This window comes from Corvus cornix, chromosome 9, assembly GCF_000738735.6.
Source record: "Corvus cornix cornix isolate S_Up_H32 chromosome 9, ASM73873v5, whole genome shotgun sequence".
NCBI lineage: Eukaryota > Metazoa > Chordata > Aves > Passeriformes > Corvidae > Corvus > Corvus cornix.
The window spans coordinates 9,678,936-9,700,915 of NC_046339.1; the positions used below are offsets into that span (position 1 = coordinate 9,678,936).

The 21,980-nt window shown below is 41.6% G+C and overlaps 1 protein-coding gene across 1 annotated transcript in view; it reads right to left on the bottom strand.

Annotated features, from left to right (window-relative positions):
• PSMD1 (proteasome 26S subunit, non-ATPase 1) overlaps positions 1-21,980 on the bottom strand; it is a 63,598-nt gene that overhangs the window by 213 nt on the left and 41,405 nt on the right. The window contains exons 17-24 of the mRNA XM_039556784.1: positions 18,775-18,889; positions 16,814-16,930; positions 11,884-11,986; positions 8,139-8,308; positions 6,936-7,028; positions 5,822-5,914; positions 2,786-2,932; positions 826-980 (exon numbers count right to left, since the gene is read on the bottom strand). Of these exons, the coding sequence (XP_039412718.1) occupies positions 834-980; positions 2,786-2,932; positions 5,822-5,914; positions 6,936-7,028; positions 8,139-8,308; positions 11,884-11,986; positions 16,814-16,930; positions 18,775-18,889 (985 nt within the window). The 3' untranslated portion in view covers positions 826-833. The remainder of the gene's footprint in view (positions 1-825; positions 981-2,785; positions 2,933-5,821; positions 5,915-6,935; positions 7,029-8,138; positions 8,309-11,883; positions 11,987-16,813; positions 16,931-18,774; positions 18,890-21,980) is intronic.

Here is a 21,980-nt window from a genome sequence, read left to right on the forward strand (position 1 = left end):
GGAGGAGGGAGAGAGAGAAACCAGAAAATCAAATGTGTTTAACTAAGGCTTCCTGTGGCTGGCCCCACACACTCACCCGAGCCTGTCACTGACGCAACATTTATAGTTTTCAGCAAGGAGTTTGTTTTCCTGCCTATCCACCAATTCAAGTGCATAATCTTTGCTCGTGGGAGCCCTGGGACATGCCAGGCCATATTTGGAAATACAGCAACTGGATTTCTGCCTCTCAGTGAGAAACTTGTACATCCATTCAGGCACTTTAGCCAAGGAACCTGAGAACTTCACCATTTATTGCCTGGAACAGATCTACTACTATCATTGCGTTGGGCTCAGAGGGCACCACAGAGCCCATGACTAGAGTGTCTTTAAATTCTGCTAAGAACTGCTGGGAAGACAAGACAACTTTAGGAAGCAGAGCAGTAGCTCTGTTTTGACAAATCCTGGCACCCTGAGGTCAAGTAGATGATAGCTTTGTTATGTAAACTACTTGCCCCTCTGGAACCATCTTTCAGGAGCTGACTAGTCCCTGTGACCCCTGCACTGCTCTCTGCCCAGCCAAGCTCTACTCAAGAGTAGTCAAGCCTGCCAGATTAGAGAGTAGATCCAGAACAACTGGGTCAGGCCTGACCCAAAAGAGTGAACTTGTGAACTTCTCCTAAGCTGCCAAACGCTTAAAATTAGAACAGAGTATGTTTCTAAATCTAACACACAAGCTGTCAAAGAGCTAAACCAAGAGTGCTGGGTGCTGATAACTGCTTCAGTTGGTACAAAGAGGCTATTCCTTTATTGGGATTAAAAAAGGTGATTCTGCACACTACACTGTACCTCAGGTCTTAATCATCAATGTACTCAAAGGGCTCTGGTGGTTCAGGTTCTTGCTCCTCTTCCTCGATCTTCGGACCATGAGCTGCCACGGGTTCAACCAGCTCCTCCATATCCTCACTGGTGTCCTTCAGGATGATGATGCCTCCAATGGAAAGCTGCAAGACAAGTGCCATGAGCATTTCGATCTGCTTGTCTCTGCCTCATGGTGGAGTGTTTGTGGCCACAGAGTCTATCCTAGGCCATATGAGACTCCTTGGCAGGAATGAGTGTCAGAGAGCAAAGCATCTGACACTCACCTGGATCTCTGTCTGATAAGGGCATGGAACAGGCAGAGTCTATCCAGGTTACTTTTTTTATTTCTTCTGTCTAGGTCTCAGTTCAATAGAAGGTGACATCTGGATTCACAGCTTTACCCCAGTCCCATTCTGGGGCTTTCCACATGAAAACTAATTGAACTGTAATTGCTTTCTAAGGCTCATCTTTTCAGGTTTACAATGCTTAGTGAAGCCTCTCTGTGTAGCTGCCTCCCAGGAGATTCTCTGAAACAGAGACTAATCTGATCACCAGCTTCCACCGAGTGAGGAATCCCATTAGCAGAACCTCACAAAAACAAAGGGGAATTAATTACAAAGATCACAACCAAACATCTCGGCAGGCTGAAGCATCTCTGGGACTGAAACACAAGGCGCAAAGAGGCAGTGCTGTGTCACGCCTGGCTGGGATCAGGGCTTTGGCCACAGCAGGATTTCAGGCTATAAACAGCATTTCAAAGAGGTCTTTTACTCTGGCATTCCCCAAAGCAGAGCAAAGGTCCAGAACGGCTCCATTCCAAGAGGTTCCGTGGTTCACACCCTAATCCCAGCAAAAACTGCACTGTTCTGTTCTCTTCAAAACCTATTTATGGGGCTTAAGGCAGGAAACTGAACCCCCCCAAGGACTCAGCTTCTTTTGAAACCGAGGCAAAGAGCTGTGTATGTCCACATTTCAGTGAGTGGACACTTCTGGAACACACAGCAGATCGTCCCAACCCAAACAGCAGTTGGGTCACCCCCTTTTGAAGGATAGAAACTAAAAAACCCTTCCACAGCTTTGCTAAAGGAGATGTTTCAAAAGCAACGGTGCACAGAGAATTCCAATGTGCTGATGGAATTCCAGGAAATCCATTTATTAAAAACATTACTATTTTCCTGGAAAAAGTATTACAACTACTGAACAGCATTTTCCCATGCATAATCCTGGAAATGGGAAAAGTCAAGGGTGTTATTTCTTGAACAAAAATAAAAGGCAGAAGACTTTGACTCAGGAGATTTACAGTTCAGGAGCCAGCTGATCAGATTTGCAATATATCTGAGCATCTCACCAAGAAGTTAGTTACCCCTTGGGCTTAGTGCTAACAGAACTTCTTCATTTTCCATCTGACAATCACAGCTGAAGGCACTTTTCTAAGGCCAGATGTAACTTAATAGGAAATACGTTCAATGAAAAACCCCTCTATTTAGGTATAAATCCCACTGCAGGATAATAAAGCTACAGCACAAGCCCTAATGTATTTCACTGCTTTGACAATGAAGCTATACAACTTCTCAGCCTATTTTAAAGATCATGGCTCAGTCTTTATGTTCCCAGCAACGTCATTAATACACAGAGTATGTCTGATTGGTTTTCATGCTGTGCATTTGACATATGTACAAGAAGAAACAAAATTAAAGCAGCATTAACATGGTGAAAAGGTTAGCAGTGGCTCTGACTTTCCCCCAACTAGAACTGCATGGGATCATTTGGAGAGAGGGACATTAAAAAAGGAAATATGACAACAGCAAATCTGCAAATCTCTGCAACACATTCCAGTGCTGCACCAGCTGTGAGTTCTCATGAACACACAGAACTTCTGGGCCCTTACACACAAGCCCAGCACTAGGAAGGCTCTGCCAAGCATATGGACTGGGAAGGTGACACTTACTGGTTTGAAAGGCTGGTACCGGCAGCTCTCTGTCATAGTGAGAACTTTGAGCTGAGCAGGCATGACTCTGGCTGGGTTGTCCAAAAGCTGGAAGTTGGGTTCAGGCTCTTTTTTCTTTTCTTTTTCATCCTTCTTTTCATTCTCATCCTGTGGAGGGAGAAGAGAAGATCAACCTGATTTTAGCAGTAACCTCTAACCTTTCACAGTTAGTAGGGTAAGGTACAGTCAGGCAGCAATTCCAAAGTGTGGTGAGAAACCATTCTTCTGCTGAGGAACATGCTAATATTTATCTATCAGCTGGCACAGAAAATGCCAGCGTGGATCTAAGTGCTCTCAGCAAGGCAATGCCTCACTCTCAGCTGCAGATGAAAGCAAGTTCAGCGAGAGGTGGCAGTGGAACAGTTTAACCTCTGCTTTCCCTTTCTCATACATTTTCTGTAAACTCACTCACCACTTTTTGTAACAACTGAAGATTCTTTAATATCATTACCGAGCATATGAAAATTGCCAAAAGCTGCCCTTGTATTTTTGCAGCTATAAAGCTATCACTGACATTTCACACTACTGGTAGTGACAGCAGTTCACCCAAAATGCCTTGACCTCAGCATCTCCCTAGGGAATTGCAGTGAATCCCTCCCTTACCAATGACTCAGCAGCTAGAGGGAAAAAACAGAAGGAAAAAAACCAGTATCCTTTACATACTTAAGAAGGTGGATCATGTTTTCCCTCTTGCTCAGAAACATCTGAGTAACAAACAAAAAAAACACAGAAAAGATGGGAACCACCAACAGGAAACTATCGGGAACACCACTGAATGCATGGCACATCCTGTAACAGCAGACAGGACTTTGTCTGGCACAGCAGCTGCTTGTTGCTGTGCAGATCCCTTGGAAGCTATGGATTACTAGTCATATAACAGCCATAAGAGAAAAACAGGAAAGCAATGATACCTCTAAAACATAAGGACAATGACAAAACACTCAATTCAACCACAGCAGGTGGCAGCAAGCTCCTTTTTTGCTATCCTTGTTTTTCTGCTTGATTCAGCCAAGGAAACTTTTTAAAAGTCTGGACACACATGGACACAACACGTGAACCCCTTCTAATATATTGCTTCAACACCTGCATTTAACTATAGTTTGTAGCAATTTTAGAAGAAATATGCATATGTTCAACACATTTTGCTTAGTACATAGAACTGTAAGAATAATTCAAAGAAAAGGCAATGTTTGGTGACAAGGAAACTTGACAAAGGAGAAAAACCCCAAAACCCAGAGATTATACCTTGCTTGCATGAGATGATTAATTTTCTGGGCCAGCTGCATGACACTCAGTGCCTACAACATGGCCACACCTATGTAGGTCTAGGAAGGTTATTTTACACATAAACCTTTGATCTTACACAACATGTGTGGGGTTTGTTAGACTAAACTTTAAATTGAAGAGGCCAGAAGGGAAAGGACCTGGGGGTGCTGGCTGACCATGAGCCCGCGTGTGCTCAGGTGGCCAAGAAAGTCAGTGGCATCCTGCCTTGTGTCAGCAATAGTGTGGCCATCAGGACCAGGGCAGTGACTGTCCCCTGTACTTGGGACTGGTGAGGTCACACCTCAAAGCCTGTGTTCAGTTTTGGGCCCCTCACTACAAGACAGACATTGAGGTGCTGGAGCATGTCCAGGAAAGGGCAACAGAACTGGGGAAGGGTCTGGAGCACAAGTCCTGTGAGGAGCAGCTGAGGGAGCTGGAGGGGCTCAGCCTGGAGAAAAGGCAGCTCAACGGGGACTTTATCACTCTCTACAACTCCCTGATAGGAGGGTGGAGATAGGTGGGGGTCATTCTCCCAGGTAACAAGACACAGGACAAGAGGAAATGACCTCAAGTCGTGCCAGGGAAGGTTTAGATTGAATATTAGAAAAAATTTCTTCTCCAAAAAGGTTGTCAGGCACTTGAAGAGGCTTCCCAGGGGAGTGGTGGAGTCACCATCCCTGGTGGTATTTAAAAGATGTGTAGATGTGGCACTTGGGGACATGGTTTGGTGGTGACCTTGGCATTGCTGGGGTTAAGTTTGACTTAGAGGTCTTTCCAACCTGAAGAATTCTATGGGTCCATAATGCACTTTCAGCTTACAGTTGTTTTTGGAATATTTGCATTTATGAGCAGGGCACAAAAGAAAGAGTCTTCTGTTAGTACTGAAAGAATTTTAGCTGGCATATGTTTTCCAAATTACAGCAACCACCAAAAATTCATTTCTCCATTACTCAGCTTGCTCCAGGTTGCCACATTATTCGCAGATGAGGATGACAACTTCCAGTGTCAGGTCTATGAGCTGAAAGAAATCATCAGAAGACCAAAGCAATCACCAGAACTACTGAGCAGCATATGGAACCTGTGCTCAAACCTCAGTTGCTTCTGAGCTGGGTGTGGATAAATGTTTGGCATTTTGATAGATGGCCAAAGCACATAAGAGACTGCTGCCAAATGGTGAACATTTCAGAATAGGAGGTTAAGCATGTGCAAAAACAGAAAGTTTAAACTCTCCAGTGCTCTCGAGGTGAATTAGACATGATCAAGCAACTGCTACAACACTCCTTTTTAAAAGGCCAGAGGTCCCAAGGACATGAAATTACTACAACTTTTTCTACATTAGTAAGAAAATTACATGGATAAGAGATAAAATTCCTCTGGGTCTAAAAACAGCAAGTAATGAAATAATACTCATAAGGTTCATGCAGTTAAAGGCACAAAAACTTGTCAAAACAAGCTTTTGCCATTAAGGAAGTCAGTTACTTAACAACACTGAGGAAGATTTATTTCTCAGAAATAACAGATTCACAATTAGTAGCACCTCTTGCTTTTAACAGTGCACACACACAGAATAAAGGTGCTAACCAGTGTCTGCAGCAATGTGTGTCAGTGCTTTGCTCGTAACACAGGTGGCGAGAGGATAGAGATGAGTGGGTGCCAACTTTCATGAGACACCTTCCACATTTATAAGGGTGGGGGGGAAGAGGAAATTTAAGTTTCAATGTGTGCACCCACCACTTCCATCTTTTCCTCTTCTTTCTTCTCTTTCTCCTTTTCCTTTTCCTTCTTCTTGGCTTTTGCAGTGATGGACAGCACAGCAGTGGAAACCTGGATATGGCAAGAGATGAGGCATTCAGTGTGACCCAACACTGTATACTGAGCTTCAGCCCCCCAGGCTGGAGACTTTTGGGAACAAATGGCAGCAGCTTTCTGAGAGGGTCAGGGAGCAAGAGCATTTGTCACGTTGCTGGTGAGAATAAATGTGGGTTCTTGGCACATTTTAACTTTTGGCCAGGGAAGTTTAAAGAGAAAAGATTTGCCCAATTTACATCCCATTCAAAGGCAAGAAAACAGCTATGAGCAGTGAGCTTTGCCTTTCATCAGAGTTAATTTCTGGATTCCCCAGTGGCTTGGAAATCTGTCCTGCCCAGCACTCAATTCTGGTAAAATGTTTTACAGTTTTCACACCCTGTCATTCATCAGCATGACATGCCTGAGGTCCCCACTGCTGCAATTGCTCCCTAAAGGCTGCTCTGCCTGCTGCTGCGCTCTGCTCAACAGCTTTTACCATCCTGTGCCAGGAGACAAATTGCTTCCACTATTGTCCTGCTTGTGATCCCACAGGTCTTATCTTCTCCTTTTCAATACCAAGATATTCCCAGTGCCACACTTACCTTTTTGCAATCCATGGAGCTGACAGCTATTATTCTAGCACATGGGCCCACTGCTCCTTCCATATGGGACTATTTGAGAGGTGTCCCACCTAATATTCTCAATGGTTGCACTGGAGCAGCACTTTGGAGCTCAAGTCACAGACAAGGACCCTGCTGTTCTGAGTGCTGCACATACAAGTCAGTAGGGCATGGAAAGCGGTTTTTTATTCAATACGTCTGCTTGACCACTTCAGACAAGGGAGGTTGCAGCAATTCAGTAGCAAATCACTTGTATGCCACAATCAGCAACAGTCCCAGGCACAGCAGGAAAATTTACTTAGAATTCTCTTTCAGAGACTACAGCACCTGCCAATTTTTCCTTTGCTCTTTAGATTCCCTGGTAGTACCACCAAAGTCAGTGTTTATACTAGGAGGGAGAAGGGGTTAGTCTTTACACAGAAAGCCAGCTCAAATACCTTTTCTTTCTCCTTTTCCTTTGGTACCTCAAGAGGCGGGGGGTAGGCAAATGTGGACGGTTTACAGTTGGACTTGTACTGGACTTTTGGCATCTAAGACAAAGAGTTTAAAATGATGTTAGAAAAGTGGGGAAAAATCCACAGCAGAATAATTACTTCAGCTTAATTTTCCTTCCAGCAGAGACAAACACAGATCCTCTAAAGAATACAAGCTTCCCCTTCTCCCTCTCCGGAAGCTGAGAAACTGTTATCAGTGGCAGTGGTTCAGCTAGAACAATGTTATTTAATTATTCTATAATTTGATTCTGGCAAGCTCTCCTAGCCCTCTCCATACACTCCATCCTATTCACACCATGCTTTGTTTCCATTGCTTCAAAGCTTTTGTGGTTTTGATGTTGTTGCTGTGTTTGTGTGTATCAACACAAAATTGGTTTAAGATCTAAGTGAAGATCTGCCCTGTCCATGCACGCGAGGGCAAACCAAGCAGTGACATTCCCTTCCTGCCAAAGGACTGTACATTTGGGGTGAGTTACCAGTGTCACATATTCTCTTACTCTTAGCTACTTAAGCAAGAGTAGAAAGCATCTTTTGACAGCCAACCTAAGTTCTTAAACACCCCCATGCTGCCACACCCAGAAGATTTTTTGTGGAACTTCCTATCTTAGTTGTTCAGCACAGGAGACCCAGCATAGTACACAGCTTAGAGGGGCTGTACCACAGCTGACAGCTGGAAGAACAGATGCGTAAGAGAAGTGCCAGTACCCATGGCTGCTCAGTTTAATGTTTACTCCCCAAGGAATCCAAACAAATCCTCTTTTCCCACTGCTAGCTTTCCTAGGGGAGAACATCACATAATTTATCTGGGAGGCCGGGGGGCAACAAGCTTTTTTTTTAAATAACCCTGACCTTCAAGAGTGATAATGGGGCAGTCTCTGCCCAAATACTCTGAACAGAGTTCCTTTCTTTTTAAGCTACTTTGAAGTAAAGAGGTCAGTGTCTGCTCTCTACATTTTTCTTGTCCCCATTCCCACCATCAGCTCTGCAATTTAAGCCTGTTTTTCAGATTTCTTCTATTTAGTACCTTTTCTGGCACAAGTAAGTGGAAAATGCAAAGAAAACCAACAAATCCATGCACACGCCTTGCAGACCACTCAAGGAGTCCAAGCAGCTTTTCAGTGTCTCTTCTCTCTTCTTGTTACGTACCTTAAGATCCTTGTTAAGGCCAATGACACAAGTTGGGGTGAACGCCAGTGACAAAAAGTGTGACAGGGGGAACCAAAACCAAAACTGGGTGAAGACCAGAACCCCCACCACAGAAGGCATGTGAGTATGTCCTGTCCTTGACTGCAGTGAAATGGTTACGTTATGGCCTCCTGTAAGGAATCATAAAAGTTAGTGAATTCATTCCTGGGTGCTCCACAAAGATACCTGAGCAATGCATCTCAAACAGTTGCTGTCAAAGGGTGGCAAGCCAGGCCACAATGCTGCCAGTTTCCTCCTCTGGAACACACCTCCCTCCTTTATTGTGAGCTCAGCTTACTCAGTAAAACAGATGTACAGCACAGAGACCACAGTGCTCTACAGTACCCAAACACAATCTTTCTTCCACACTCATTTTGCCAGGACACAGGTTAGACAGAAGTACAGGCAGTGAGTGGGGGAGAAAAAGGCAAACCTTTGCCATCAACGGTTTTAAAACACGGCATATAAATGATGCTCAAGACAAGGCTCAGGAGGAACACAGTACATATACAGCAGAACGTATAGAGATTTTTCTTTCTGTGACTGCCTCCCTGAACTATCAGTTATGCAGAAGAAATATGCCTAGGTTTTTATTCTACACCATCTCAGTAGAAAAAAATGTAAACAGCAGCAACTTCAGAAGTTGTTTCTAGACATTATCAATCTAAGCTGCACAGAGACAAGCTCCTGCAGTATTTGCAGCAAAATTACATCTCTGCCAGACAACCAAGTCTTAGATTTGTACTTGCAAAGCAGAGACCAAAACAGCTCCATATGTTGATGTAATGCAGAAACATCCAGCTAGAAACAAAATTGAAAGACTGGACTTGCAGACAGACTGAGAAAGTGTTAATCTGATCTTCCATCTTCTGATGAACACAGTGAATTGAGTTGAAGAGGGCACCAGGCAAGTCCATTACCGCTGACAAGACCCGGGGCAGGGAGGTTAACTTTGTTAAAATACAAACACCCACTGGTTGCAAAGTCAGGCCACTTTGTAGCTGAAAATCCCAAACTGGAGTAGCTTTTCCCTGCCTCACACAAACAGCCACCTCAGCAGGGCCACGCAGCAATGGAGCTGTCTGAGTTTTAAAGACAAACAGAATTCTCTTTTCCTGCCAAAACTAATGAAAGCCCTGACTGAAGCAGTACTGTCATCTTGGGTATCTGTCAGGGTTAGTCCCAGGAGAGGCAGTGGAAGGTGGGACATTTTGATGCCAGTCTGTAGGATGTTCTGCATATATTCTACCTCCTTCCTCCTCCTTTTGTGGTAGCAATAGATCTCCTGCTGTTTGACAGGAAAACTCCTTCCTGCTATTTCTTTGAAGAAAGACAAAGATAAGGTCTTGTCTTTTTCTACTGCTACTCTGCTCTGCTGCTGATAGCAATCTCTTGCCCTTTCACCTGAATTTGCCACAGCACTGTGGAGGGATTGCCTGAGGTCTTGTGCTATCCTTAAACATGGTGAGCACACTCAAATTTCTGGTCTTCTCCCCCATCTTCACTTTGAAATTTATTTTACTGCATCACTGTTTAAGGACCAGGCCTTGATTATCTGCAGATATTCTGAATCAAGCAGCTGACTGAATGTTGCACAAGCAGCTTAACTGGGCTTTATCAAACTTTTGTACTTTAATTTTCAGAATTTTAACCTATAATTCAGAATTAGAACCTATAATTATCCAATCTCTGGTATTTCCTGAACAAGCAACAGATTTAATATTCAAAAGATGCTGTCATGCTACTTCTTTCTGCTGTTTTATACCCACAAACAGCCCACCCTCACTCCCAGGATTTTGCAGGGAGCAGGAAAGGTGGGGAGACATAATACTGCACAATTGTGATTTATCTTCATGATTAAATAACACCCCTGACTGCCTGGAAGGGAACACATTCCAGATCTTTGGCTGGATGAATAAAAGCTGTGACATGATGCCTGGAAAAAAAAATTCAAAAAGCACAAAAGAAAAAATGCAGGGATCTTTGGGTAGTACTATAAGGTCAATCTCCCAAAATTCACACTGCCACTGGGGCAAGGGGGGGTTGGGGAAACCCCCCAATCCCTAAGTTAAATTTTGTGTCTACTTTTTTCTTATTTTATTAAAGTAAAAATGTAGCTGCTGAAGCTTATCAATTAGGCAATGACCAAGTTCTTCATTTCCACTTCAGTGCTCCCAGGGTACCCCACTCCTTCCATTAAACTACCAGCATAAATGGTTGCCTCATTGTCAGAGCAAAAATCCCACTTCCAGTGCCTCATTTCCCAGTCATGCACTGGAAATCTTGCACTTCTAATAAAACCCTGTCATTGGAAGAGAACTGGACTTTTTTCCTTCCCCCCTACCCCCCAAAAAAAGACCCAACAAAAAACTAAATTCAATTGCCCCAACTGTGGCAGATAACACAAAGAACCTTTTCTTCCTGGTAGTGATAATTAAATTCTATAACTCATTGTTTCAGATAAGCACTTCCAGTTGTATAGGAAAGATAAAAAGAATTTTTTCTTTTAGGAGGCTCTAATGAAAGTGGCAATAGGTTAAGAAAAGGAGTTCACAGCCTTCCTGGAGTCTCTCAGCAAGAAATAAAGAGGTTAAAGTTGGCACAAATTCCCATGAAGTTTATTAAAACTGGACATTTCTGGTTTCCCAGTCATTATACAATACATGAGTGACACAGAAAGCAAATAAGATTTTAGTTGCATTTTTATGATTTAATCTTAAGGGTCAGAGCTCAGAACAGGTCTGCACTGCTGAGAAAAATCCCAGAGGCAGCTAGTGTCTGCCTTCCCAGCAAAAGAGTATGAGTATGGGAATGACCAAAATTATTCTAACAGTCTCATGCCAAGAACATTGCTCAGTCTGAGCTCCAGGAGAGGCACCCAGGAGGCAAGAACGCAGTGCCTGTTACTTTCCTCTCTGAGCAGGCCTGGTCATCTGTGACAGAGCAGCCTGACAGTCACAGGCCCACCAGGAAAGCTTTTTGAACCTGCTTTCATGCAGACAGGTGCAGGCAGCACTCCGTTCTCCCCCACCACACAGCCTGGAGATGCAGAGATTTCATACAGACACTGTACCCACACTGCAGGGCGCTGCGCCTAAGCCACGCCACAGAGACAAATTTGGGGCTCCTTTGCTTATGGACTGCAGGACTAATCTTGATCTCAGGAGTACAGGAAAAAACAGCTTGTTTCTGCCTATCACAGAGGATAAGGATGTGCATGGCAAGAGAAGGCCTCAGCACAAGAGACCAGATGGGAAAAACTGTGATTGGAAACTTGGAAAAGAGGTGCCATTGACAGACACAGCATTGTGCAGGTGTTACCTCAGCAGATTTCCAAATTTCTGGAGCAGGTGATGATTTAAAAAAATAAAGAAGCAACCTATCATGCTATAATAAATCAACATTCAGGGTGACAAAACAACTTAAAGAAAAACTATTGTATTTGTCCAGACTTCTGGACATGAATTCTGCCCCAATGACTGGGCTGAGTCTCTCCTAACAGAAACATGCTGATATAAGCTGAAACTACAAAACAGGGTTTATTTCTTTAATTAGCTGAAATTCCTTGAAATCTGAGATTTCTTGCTGCTATGACATGAGAGGCATAAAACCAGCACCTCATCTCCCAAACGAAATTTGCTGTTACAGTGATTGCAACCAAACAAGTTTAAGAAATTTTGACAGCTTTAAATGTTTGGGGAATTACCTGCATCCAAAATGCCTTGTGCCAGGATTGCTCCAAACTTTGCCATAACATCATCATGCTTATCATTGATCACTTTGGAATAGAGCTGCCTGAACTGGCTGACCTGGATAAAAATAATGAAAAGGAGGAAAAAGAGAGAGAGATTATAAAACTGACTGCATGAGTCAAATATTCCATCTTTAAGGGAAGCATCCTCGATTTCTGCATCCTACGATGACGTTTGCATTTTCAATAGCTTTAGTCACTGGTGTTACAAGTCACCCCATTAATAATTAATTACAGAGATTTTCCCCACTTGAAGATATCCATATACTGATTTTAAAATATTCAGGATGGACGTGCATTTCCAAACCATATTTTGCAAACCTTATAGGACTACCCTGAGAATCTCTGGAGTGTCACTGGAATAAAAGACCAATTGATGAGTTTGTAGCAAGAACTACTCTGTGTTCTTAGGTGACTGACACTGCACTTTAATAAATTTCCTCCATTTCCTATTGCTGAAATCCTCCAACTTATTCCATTATTTCTGTACAATATTTCTGCTGTATTGATAACGCCCCTATGATGCATCATCAGCAAATTTTGCTACTGTACTCCTACCTTTTAACTGAGAATCATTAAAGAAAATATTTAATACAGTAACAGTTTATGCCATGGTATGTTCACCACAATATCTTAAGTACACAGTAAAGGAAACTGCTAAATCTTTGGTTATGGCTTGAGTGGTTCAGGAAGGTATTAACCTCATATGGAGCCAATGCTCCATCTCTTTGGAGAAAGTGATGGGGCAACTCATCTCCTACAAAATGGAGCAAGATGTCAACAGCCAGCCATTTCTTAAGCTGTTGAAGCAAAACCTGCCAGAGTTTGTCTAGTAAAGCCCTTTTGTCCCCTATTATTTTTCCTTCAAACCACAGCAACAAGCACAACCCAAAGTACTGTGTAAGTTTATTTCATATGCTATGAAACCCACAAGCTTTGTTTCTCCCTTGAAATCTTCAAGCACTTCAAAAATTCTACAGCATTTGGAAATGCTACCAAGAAATTTATTTGGGCAACTTCTAGGAGGAACACTAAAATATAGACAATGATTAATTTCATCTTTCTAACAAAATACACAACCCATTCTGATAATTAGTGCTGGCCAAAATGACATGGCACTGAGTTCAAATGAAGCCAAACACAGAACCTTGGAAACAGTGAGGAAACAACAGAGACTTTGAGATATAAGAACGATACAACACCATTTCCTACCTCAAAGCCTGTCATTTATCAGGCTGTTTACCACTTCTCCCTCCACCAGTCAATATTCATGCACATAAAGCCCAGGAGATTGTCAAGAACAAGATTTTATAAACAGTTAATTACAGGAAATATTGGCAGGTGATGTGCACAATGCTTCTGGCAAATGCAAGCTCTTAAGAATAAGAGCATTAATAAAATCTAATAAAACAGGTTTTAAACTGTTTGCATGTTCTATCTATCTTCTTCAAAAGATGAAGTTATTCTGCATACACTTGCCCTCTTGAAGGAGTGTGCAGAAACATCTCACAGTATCAGGCTTTCGTAAAGTAAAGGTGCAACTAGAATATTGCAAAAATCATTCTTGCACCCTAGCAAGACCTAGCATTTCATCTAAACCACAGAAACAAATTCTCAACAACAATCTGGTCCTGGTTTCTTCACATCTTGAAGACAATAGGCCAATATGACTGAAGGAGGATGGAAGAAAAGGCTTGACCTTGTTTATTATTTTCTCATTTTGCCAAGATGACTATCCTAACACAAAACCAGGAATTGAATTTACTTTTTCAAGTAGTTCGACACTTAGTTTTGTCTCCAAAACTGCTGACTTAATTGCCCTGCAGGTCACAAACACTTAATGAAGTTGTCATTGATTTCTGTTATGATGACTTCATCACATCTGTAATTTAGGATTCCATTTCACAAAATAAACTTGTTAATATTTTATATCCAGCACTAATACAGTTCTTAAATGTATCAACAGAGGCCAAGAAAAATCTTGTTGGCTGCACATGGAGGAATTGTTTCAACTCCAAAGAGACCAAACCACCTTTACTCAACACCTGCTACCCCTTTATGGACTTTAAACAACTTTCAAGTTCAAGGAGCGTTCATGTAATTACAATTCCTTATTTCACAATTCTTTATTTAAACTTTTTATTTAAATTTAAACTCTTTGAATTATTCATTTAAACAAGATTGAGCACAACAAAGAGGAGGACAAACACATTGAGAAGATCACAGTGAAGTTATTTCAAAGGCATACTTTTACCCTTTTCTCACAACAAAAATGGCTATTTTAAAACCAAAATACTTTGATTCTTAAATCTCTGTTTATTCCTGGCATTTCAGCATTGCAATGCTCAAAACCCTGATAGCAGTTAATTCCCGAAAAAATCCTAAACTGTTTAAGGAAGATTGTTTGCTACCGTCTTCACCCCAAATGATCAGCAGAGGATTGAAAGTATTTCTAACCCAAAGCTCACAAGTAAGAAGTTTACTGAAAAAAAAATATAAAATCCCAGAACAGACAAAACTGAGCAGCAATGACAGAAAGCTGGCCAGGCTCTATGACCCACTCTTTATTAAAATCACCATCTTTCACACGCAAAGCATCTCCAAAGATTTACAAGCAGTGAGATGATGATACATGTAATTTAGCTTCTTTGTAACCCATCAAGACCATACAGCTTGTGGGATACAAAAATCATCACACTCCTCTTCCTAGCTGCTTATTCAGCAATGCAAATACCCACATCCATCACATTAGACCCTTTGGCACAGTGTCCAATGTGTCACTCAGGAATCTAATCCGATCAAAATATGTCCCTGCAATCCAAAAATGGCTCCTTTTCTGAACTCCACCCTTTCACATCAGAGTTGAGTAATTTTTTTTTCAGACTGGCAGAGAGCTCCAAAAAAAGTTTCCCATGGATAATAAACAACTTAATTGGCAGCATATCCCCCAAAATATTCCTTTTACTTTTGAGCAAGAAACCATAATGGTTATAATCAACTTTTGGGGTATTTATAACAAGCAAAATTTGTATATTCTGTGCTTAGTTCCTAAATTGGCAGAATATTTCAGGTTTTATTTATTATTTTGTAATCTGGAATTCTGGGGGTTGTTTCTGTTTGGTTTTTAATATCTGTAGTGCTTCTATGACTAGACAATGAATTGCCTTCTGTATCTATATCAGGTAACAATTTGGCATCAAGCCGTTTCAGTTTCTGGCCCCATTTTTAAACAAGCCACTGACCCCCACACTATACATCTCCTCCTGTATTTGCTGGCCAACTATTTTAACTACCCTTTTATCAAGCAGAAGCATCACACATAACTTGGAAGCCAAGGTTTCCAGGCCTCTTTGGGGAAAGAGATCTGCCTTATTACACACCTCAAATAATCTGTGTTTTCACTAGCTGTTTTCCTACTCACATATTTCTTTAGGACAAACAGAGTCTTTCACCTATTATCTCAAAAAGCCAGAAACTCCAACAGGCAGCCTCAGCAAGTGATCCACATTTTAGGATGTCTGACTGATTCAGAGCAGATTGCAATGCCCATTCCAAGAGGATTAGGGTGCTTTGAAAACTAAAATGAATGGATTCTCATAATGTTCTTTCATATATAGAAGTATCATCCTTAATTCTTTCAGGTAGGAAACTGAGGCATGGCAGAGCTATACAGTTTGTCCAGTATTAGAGCGACACAGAATAATTAAATCTGATCTTCTGTATTGAGGCCTGGCATTCCAATCCCCTGACCAAGGAACAAACAATAAAAACAACAATTAATTTCTTTCCACAGAGAGATGAAATTCAACTTCACATTACAGAAACTCTGTATTTTGGAAGACAAGGGGATCCAACAAAAGTCTAGTGTCCTCCACTGGCTTATTCAAGTGAACTACTATTCTTGGCTTATTCACTTGAACTACAATTCTGATAATATAAACGACATTCCCAGAATCTGCTCAGTGAAAACTAACATTTTTCTTCCTATTTTTTTTTTTTAAATAATTTGAAGGAACAAACTGTCTGCCAGCAAATTTTCATGTTCCATGACTTGGAAATAGCCAAACACCTGTATTTGTAGATTTCCTTCTCTGACTTTCCCAAGTAAAATTTTCCACTGGACACAGAGGGTTTTTTCCTTCTTCTCATCTAAATGAAGTAAAAAGTGGCTGTTTTTATCACAGTTCAATTTCTAAAATGACATCAATAAAAGCAACCCATATACAGCAGATGAGCAGCAAAGTACCAGCTACTGCTGTGCCTCACCACTCACCAGAGCAGGTGAAATGTGGAACCTCAGAGCTTCTCCTAATGCGGACTTTTAGTCTGTACAAATGTTTGCATATCATCACCTGTCACACATTCACAGGGAACCTCCTTTTAAAAGCTAAACACAGCATATGCAAACCTTTTCGCCTTATGAGCAGAAAACTCCATTAAAAATGGAGTATTTGCTATAAACTCACTAAGCCAGCTCTGAAGCTGTTTCACCTGAAAAATGTAAGACTAACTACAAAGGAAACATTGTTCTTACAGGACCTCTCTGCGTGGTGACCACATCCAAATCTAAGCTTACTATCATCAAAACCAATCTCTTCACAGTCACTTTCCTATCATTACAAGATGCTTTGAGGGCTTTCAAGGAAGAGCATTTATTCTTGTAGTGCCCAGGGTTAGAATGCTGCCATCCACCAGGCATGTTCCCATCATTCAGAGCACATGCTCTGATCCAAGCAGGAGCTTTCCACTGCACATTCAGCTCTGGCTCTTTACAAGACATGTGCAGTCTCTTGCCAATGCTTAAATGCAGTGCCAAGCACTAAGATTTGGCATCCAAGACAATTTTCCCACCTAACAGGCTGGTATGTGAGGTGTGACACACTACCTTTGGGCACGTGATCTCAGTCTGCTGGATCATGATAAGGGCAGATGCAATGAGAGCTCCTTGACGCACATAGTTCACGGGATCATTTGTCATTGGCTCAAGCAAATTGATTGCTTCCTAAGAGAAATGAAGAAATACAAAGTCACAGTTAATACTACTATTTTTAGTATGCCAGGTTTCAATTCTCCAGTGGAAGGTTATCAGATTGATGCTATCAGATATACTTTTTATAATGTTTTGCCTAATCTTGGCAAATGAAGCAGAAACCTGTATTTCTGTAGATTTTAATCTAAAAATTGGGAAGAAAAAGAAAATAAACACTAAAAACAAGTGATGAATGGGTGGAACAAGATCTACCTGCAGAAATAGGGCAACAGCTAAACAATAGGTATAAGCAACAGATGCATTCATCACATTAGATTCCAAATTCTTGGCCTTAATTGTTAGAACCTGTAGCATTTAGCATCATTTAGGTAATCTCTTGTTCGGAGTGCTCTCGTGTCCATACTTAAACTGAGGACATGAGCAAATGCAGTTGAGTGCCAAGTGCAAGAGACTCCCAGTTCAGACCCCTCTTGGTGTTACTTCCATTATGGTGAGGCTTTTAAAAACAAGTTCATTTTATACAGAACATTATTTCAAAGAACCACTTCTAAAATAGCATTATGCCTTCACTAAGACTGCTTTTGTCATCTGAGCTAAGTTGGAGGCTGTGCTTCTTCACCTGAAGGTGACTCATTCACTCTTTGGCAAGCATTCAGTACCATGGATGAAACACGCATTATGACAAAAAGCTGAACTTTTTGATCTCCAAAATTGAATATATTTGGGCCTTCAAAACCTGCTAATAGAAGCTCTGGAAGGCATGTGTCTGTGTAATCAGATGGTTTAGGTCATCACACAATGCATCTGGAAATAAAACAAGACTAATTTTTGCGACTAAAAGCATTTCCACTTAAATTAACTTGTCAGATGCAGCAGATTAAAAATAACTAACTCCTTGATTCCACCTTCCACTTGAGAATAAAGCGACCTGGATAAAAATAGGACTCTCAGATTTGCTTTCATATCTGCATGCTTTAGCTACTAAAGATGGCAGGCAGTGCACGTCAGCATTCTGTGCTTTTGGCAGCACAAGTGACACTCGGGAGTGCTCACGCAAGAGCCACGAAGTGTTTAATACTGGAAGAGATGAGACAGATAAGCAAGAGATTTATCATAGACTCAGAAGCATGACATATTTGTCTGTACACCTGTTCTGAAACTGCAATTCTGTACCACTACAGATTATTATACACATGTGGGAGAGGCAGAGGGAGCTTATTCCCAAGTTTACTTGCTGCTTGTTCCAGTGAGTGCTCACTTCCCATGGCAAGAAGTGGGAATCCTTCTACTATAAAAGGTCTGTTACCATCCATGAGAATTAACCTTCACTGATACTTGTAAAGTGAGAATAAAATTTACTGGTTGTTACTTACACTCCTGAAACTACAATAAATTTAATTAAATTTCATTGCACTTGGCTTTACTACATGGATCTTCCATGAATCATGTAGCACAGGAAAGATGAAAAGAGCTAGAAGCTAAGCAAAACACCTGCTGTTTTCCTGTCACTGGCACTCCAAGGGCAAAGGAGTATTGATTTTGGAGTCCTGAACATACATTTAAAGTTCAGTAGCAACTTGACAGTAAGAAAACTCTAAGAAAAGTTTTGAAGACAAAATTCCAAGAATGTGGCAATAATGTATAAAAACATTCTTTTATTTTATCTATTCTGTACAAGCAGGAAAAGAAACTCTACGCCCAGAACAGTTAAAGAATTTAAAGTAGTGCTGTACTCCAGCTGGCCAGCAGTGTACATGTGTGAGAAACCCATCTGCACGTGTGCTGTTCGCACACAAACGTGTCTGTGGCAGGAAGGAGCAGGAACAGTCTTGGCCACAGATGCTTCTGGCCCTCACCTTGTTTCCAGTGCCTGCACAGCAGATCCCCAAAGCCATGGCAGCCCCATAACGCACGTGGGGATTGTAGCTCTCTGACAGCAGAGAAACCACACTCGGACACTGCTCTGGAGTCCTAGAGAAAGGCAAAAAAAGAATGTTGCTTATTATTAATATTGTTCTTCAAAACATGGTATTGTGCTTCAAAATGTGGAGACTTCACTCTGTTCATACCTGAAAATTTCAAATTGTTCTTCCACGCTGTATGTTTTTGCATTTCTCAAAACTTAACCAGATGGGAGGAACAAATGGGCTAAGAGAACAGCGATGTGCACAAATTAATAAACTTTCCTATCACTGCAGATAATCACACACAGTTCCCACTACTAAAGTCTTCCTTTTTAGTGCTTATTTTCTGCCTTTAAAAGATCACCCAGCAGAATGATAAATCTATTGAGGCTGAGGTCTTTATATCTAGAAATCACGCTTTTTTGACAGGCTTTCCACTAGTAGAGGTTTACCCTCCACAAGACACAGAGTACTAAATTTCCCATCAGCAGACACAAAACCCACCACCAGTACTCAATCAACCTTCAAGGCTGGTGGGTCCCAAACTCCCCTTTGCAATCATGGCTTCTGCCAACTCCTCCTCACCCCCATCTCCTGCTGTAAATCACAGCATGAGAGGAAATGCTGACACAACACACACTTCCAATCAGTTTATGAGCAATGTCTACTGCTGCCTCCTTACAGCGTCATACTGTGACTGTTGCTGCCTTCTAAGAGATCTGAGATGGGTGTATATGCTCCATGCCTTGCCAGCTGGGAACTAGTGTCCTGCTGCTCATTACAGCAACAAAGCTTCCAGCCCAGTGCTGGAAGATGAAAGAGAGCCTTAATTTCCCACAGACAGAAGCACATGGTGCTAATGCAAACAGCTTTGTCAATATTGAGTATTTCTGAAGTAGGACAGAACTCACAGGTGTTGATATATTAATTTCCTTCCTGTCTTCATGGTCATATTTATCCCTCCTTTAATTTTGATGCCACACAAACCACTTCATAATATCAAGCACTGCCAGTTTCAGCATATCCAGTCTCATGACACCACGAACACAAGAGCAATGCAGGAATGCAGCTGGTAAGTACATGCTCACGAAGAAGAAAGATGTAAAACTATAAACTGTGATTTCATTATATCTGTTTATAGAGTGAACATCATCTGGCTCTTCATGCCATCCCATGGTGTCTTGCAGCCCAGACTAGCATTTTAATTGTCACGTTCACAATCCTAGAAGCAGTCTTGCAAGCCATTTACTTCTACTATAAACTGATTTCAGACTAAAATCTTCTTGGAAGAAGCCAAGAGCATGTTAGTTTTAGCTTCCTTTCTTACATTTGCTACACTGAAAGATGGAAGTTGGAGGGTGGCAGCAGTACCTCTTTGTACACAGGAATTATGTAGGATCATTGTCTGCCAAGGCACTCAACAACTCAAGAGAGAAAAAACACTACGGAGTATACTCCAGCATGGGTTTTATTTAAATGAATAGCTGAATCATAGAAAATAGTAATAAAAAAGACTTTAGCAATAATCTAGTTCATTCTCTTCTTTCATTGTGACAGGGGACAGAAGACATGTTCATATAATGACACACTCATACTTCAGTTATACTCTACACACATAATCAATTAATTTCTACTCCAGCTATTCCCGTTTCAACACTTTCCCACGCTCTCCTCCGATAACTAGTCCTGAACTCTTCTTTGCATTCCTCTCTCCTACTCCAGCTGATCACAGACAGGCAGCATGACCACACAGGCTCCAGTCCTCCTCCAGAACTGCTGAAGGGACCCAAAGGCACCCAGGCTTCAGAGGCTACTCAACGCCTCAGCAGTAATGGCAGCAAGCACCCACACTGCCCTCCTCCCCCCACACCACTTCCATCTGAGTCTTCCCAAAGCAGCCACATGGGGAATGAATCCCACCTACCAACATGATTTTACAACCCCCCCTGGCCTTCAACAGCAGCAAAAGAAAAAAACCACAAGAGAGAAGGAAACACAAAGCTGCTGGGAACTGCTGCCTCCAAGATGCAGCCATGATAACAAATGTTAAGAAAGGGAGACAAGCTGGGCAACAGAACAATTCTGTCGTGCCCTATGAGTGAATACGGCAAACTAAAAGACACATTTAAAACTACCTATCAGTCTGTTGCTCAACTAACAGCTTAGATGCTGACAATGTTTTTTTAAAAATGAACTGATGTGGAGCCTAGGAGACACAAATCCCATAATAAATGAGCCCAAGCATTCAGCTGCACAGAAGACTTCAGCTCTTGCACAAAGACCCTTAACACGTTTGTGTTTGCTTTACTTCAGATAATGTTAAACAGGCAGATTGTGAGCCAAAGAAGAGAAAAACACTTTCTGGCAAAGATGTGATTAGGCACTCTGAAGCATTAATCATTAAATTCCTGTTCAGAAAGCTGGATTTTATAGAATCATTAACTTGGACACGTATTTGTGTCTGCAGGCTCAGAAGTTATACCACAGTTTTTATTATAAAATCAGGATGAATGTACATTAATTGATTTTGGAATTCTTGGCCAGATTTAAGTTATTTGTGGCCATTATTTGAAATACTTTTATCTCAAATCTATCCATAAAATGGTCAAACATTTTGACAGCAGGCCTTCCATTAATTCACTTTGGGAGTTGAAGCAACTTAACGGGTCCCACTACTTTCCTCAGTAATGCAGTTCTCTCAACCCCTTAATCTTCAAAAAGTGTCTTCTCACATAACAGAGATCCAGAAGGCAGATCAACAAGTGGGAAAGAGTCTTGCTAAAGCGTGTATCAGAGGAACAGGACCTCAGTGCACAAGAGCACTGTTGGCATCAATGCTGAAGCAGTAACATTTGCTTACTCCTTTATTGCTGAGATGTTTTACAAAGTCCTACATGGTGTTGCCAAAGGTCAGTATAAACTCAAATCCACACTCCATAAAATTTATAAAACCCAAAACAAGTCTGTCAAGTGATCAAAAGAGAAGTTAAAAAGCCCTCATAAGCAGTCACAGGCTGTAATCATGCTCCCATGGCACTACTTCCATCTGGTACTCCAGTTGGGGAATATGTTTAAAACATGACCATGTCCTCCTACCCCTGGCGCTTCACTGAGAGCACAGCCCCTCGAGCTGCTGACTTGACATTCAGCACAATCCA